Source organism: Chinchilla lanigera, unplaced genomic scaffold (assembly GCF_000276665.1).
Source record: "Chinchilla lanigera isolate Chin_1 unplaced genomic scaffold, ChiLan1.0 scaffold00184, whole genome shotgun sequence".
Lineage (NCBI taxonomy): Eukaryota > Metazoa > Chordata > Mammalia > Rodentia > Chinchillidae > Chinchilla > Chinchilla lanigera.
In genome coordinates, this window is record NW_004955585.1 from 13,843 (window position 1) to 16,894 (window position 3,052).

General features: G+C 61.8%; 1 protein-coding gene across 2 annotated transcripts in view; it reads left to right on the forward strand.

The window, feature by feature from the left end:
- Positions 1-2,571: 2,571 nt before the first annotated feature.
- Positions 2,572-3,052, forward strand: part of LOC102003076 (EKC/KEOPS complex subunit LAGE3-like) — a 1,665-nt gene continuing 1,184 nt past the window's right edge. The window contains exon 1 of one of the 2 annotated variants that reach the window (XM_005414425.1): positions 2,572-2,846. In XM_005414425.1, the coding sequence (XP_005414482.1) occupies positions 2,656-2,846 (191 nt within the window). In that variant the 5' untranslated portion in view covers positions 2,572-2,655. The remainder of the gene's footprint in view (positions 2,847-3,052) is intronic. The other variant, XM_005414424.1, reaches the window with a different exon arrangement.

Sequence of the window (3,052 nt, forward strand, 5' to 3'; positions counted from 1 at the left end):
AAGAGCACAGAGGTCATGAGGGTTCCTAAGCAGTGGACAGGTGGGCACGCTGCCGGGGATATTCTGCTGCTGAGGTGGGAAACTCCGTCTCCGGGCCTTTGCTCAGGCTCTGCCTCTCTGCAGGCGTCCTCCTCAGCGTCCCCCTGCACTCAAGAGATGTCACCCTCAGCTGACTCTTCCTCTTGCTGCAGCGCTACTGCGACTGCATTGTAGCGCACCACCTGCGTGGCTTCACAGTGCGGAAGAACAGACGCGAGGAGGGGACCACGTGGGGCTCACAGCCGCACCCAATGGAGGAAAGACTTGCCAGGCCTCAAGGATTCTGGCTGTCACTGGAGCTAGCCTAGGCTGCTGGCCCCGGGGTTGTGCTATGGTTCATGCCTCTGTCTGTCCTCCATTCCTTTCTGTTATGTGTACTGAGCCTGACTGACAAAATCCTATGTGCTTCAGGACCACACAGCATCCTGTCTGGAGACACGGATATGTTCTAAATGAGTAGCACCATCAATGTACTACTACATGTTTCCGTCACCCCCCACCCTCAGAGCCTTCCTGAATTTCCTCTGCAGTGAAGCATTTCATAAAAGCCCAAGCCAGAAAATTCTCCTACAGAAAGCTGTTCCGCAGCTCCCTGCTCCCTTAGGTCTCACAGCAGCTCTTGGCCTCCCCCGGAAGCTGGGACTGTCGGGCCCCTTCAGAAGCGGGAGCACCACCAGGGCCAGAGGTGGCCGTGCCCCACCTGCGTGGGCTTTGGATGTTGGGGAGAGCACACAGGAACAACCTCTGCAGACCCTTTCACATGGAAATCCCATCACTAGTGGTCCACACCTGTGGAATTTGCAGCTGGGCTGGTTAGAGCCTTCACGCCCTGGAGCCTTTGGGAACCCCTGAGGAAAGTTAGCCTTGCTCCCTTCAGGTTGGTCAATGGATCTGCCCACCCGCTACAAACACCAGGCCCAGACGGACCCAGTCTCCCCGACATTTAATCAGGAAACTTCAGCATTCTGACAAAGAGGATCTCATGCCACACAGCAGGAGAGAACTGGGGTGCAAGACGTCCAGAAGGGGCCACAGTCCTCTGAGGAGCAGGAGACAGGAAGCAGGAGGCAGGAAAGCACTGCCACCTCACACAGTCGGGGCGACTGCTGCCCAGGGCAACAGAGGCTGGGCTTCCAGGGCATGGGTGGGCAGACAGCGCTGAGCATGTGGCACAGTGGACAGAGGGGTCCCCCTGGCCCGGGGCAGGGCCCTGCCCAAACCTTTTTCTCAGCCCTTGAGTGCTCAGAGAGAACAGTGTCACCTGGAGGGAGACCCTTGGGGGGACACTGTGTCCTGGATCAGAACACCCTGTTTCAGGGCGGGGTGCTAGAACTGGTGCTGGGGCAGGTGATGCTGCTGCTCCTGGGGTAGAAGCCTTGGCCCTACCACCACACAGGGTCCCTTTGCAAGCTCTCAAGCCTGGGAGGAAGGAAGGACACAGGTGGGCTGAGGGCACCATGCCAGGGTGACTGCCCCCTGTGGCCTCCTCCTTGACACCGTGTGGGAGCTGCTTCCTGGGGACATAGGGTGAGCAGCTAGTAACCCTGATGGGAGGACCAGCAGAAGCCCAGTGCTCAGGGATGCCCCAACCACCAGTCCTCGCTGCTGCGGAGGAGGCTGCCCTTCTGCACCAGCTTCGGGCCCAGCCGGTGGTTCCCGGCTGTGTCCAGGGCCATGGGTGAGAAGCTGGCAGAAGGGGCCCCTTAGCTTGCTCCAGAGGAGGACGCACATCCTCCTGTGCACCTGAAGACCCTGCCAGCAAAGGCCCACGGATGGGAGGTGCCCAGGCAGGGCTGCCTCCTCTGAAGCTTTGGCAGAACCTGGCTGCCCCCCTGGCCTGTGGGAGGTGGAGGGGCTGCCAGTTGGCCCTGGGCATGCCCCACACTCGCTCTCAGCCTCTGTGCATACCGGGCTGCCCCAACAGGAGCGCAGCATGACCGAGATGCATGTCGCTGAAGGAGCCAATGTCCTGGGCAAACCCCCAGGGTTGGCAGAGGCAGCGGACCACATCCCCAAGCTGGCACCCTGTGAGGGGATCTTGGGGTGAGGCGGTTGGGGTGCGGGAGGGGTGCAGGTCAGGTCGAGCCAGTTTTGGCTCCTCCTGCAGCCAGAACTCTGTGCGGGGATGGGCCCACAAGGAGCCCACGAGTGGGCCATCCTTGTGGGCATCGTGGGCCCAGGGGCTTCCCGAGGCCTCCAGGCCTGAGGCAGGGCCTGTCCCATTACCCCCGGGGCTGTGGAGGGCTTGAGAGGCGTCCACATTGCAGAACTGATTCTCTTCTCCCCTGAGTCTCCCGTGGCAAAAGGGGTCTCTGGGACTCGGAGGCTGGGCCACCTAGGAGGCGACCACACACTTAGGTGCCCTTTGGCGCGTGCGCACTGAGGCCTTCTGAGAAACCACGGTTGCCTGGCAACGAAAGAAGCCTTTCGGCCAGAAGACCAGTTTGGTGGGACAGTTGCAGGCCTTGAGGGTGTCTTTGCGCAGGCGCTATGGGCATTGCGAAGTGCATTGTGGGAGGGAAAGGGGCGGAGCTTCACAGTTGCCTCCTTAAATACAGTAGAGTGTGCTCGTCAAAGCGGTTGAGGCGGGCTCTGAGGGGACGAGGTGGAACGGCCATGCAGGCCCCTGGCGGCGGCGCAGGCGGAGCGGAGGGTAACAAAGATGACCAGCGAGGCGCAAGTGTTTCCGGTGGCGCGGGAGCCCACATAAGAACCTTTTCACAGGTTGTCCAGATACCTCAGGGCCCATGGCCCTTTGGGCAGATTGTGCTCGTGGGAAGCACCACAGGGCCGCAGCACTATGAATAGTATCCTTGGTGACGTGGCTGCGGGGGTCCGGGACGCTGGGGACCAGGAAGGCGTCAGGAGCGCGGGCTGGGACTCAGCCGGGCAGCGCCGCGGGGAAGGAGACCAGGAGAAGGGAGGCGGAAGCCCGAGGGCGGGTGGGGGACAGCCCACGGTGGCCTGCGTCGGGGGGACGCTGGGGACAAGGGAGGCGTCAGGAGCGCGGGCT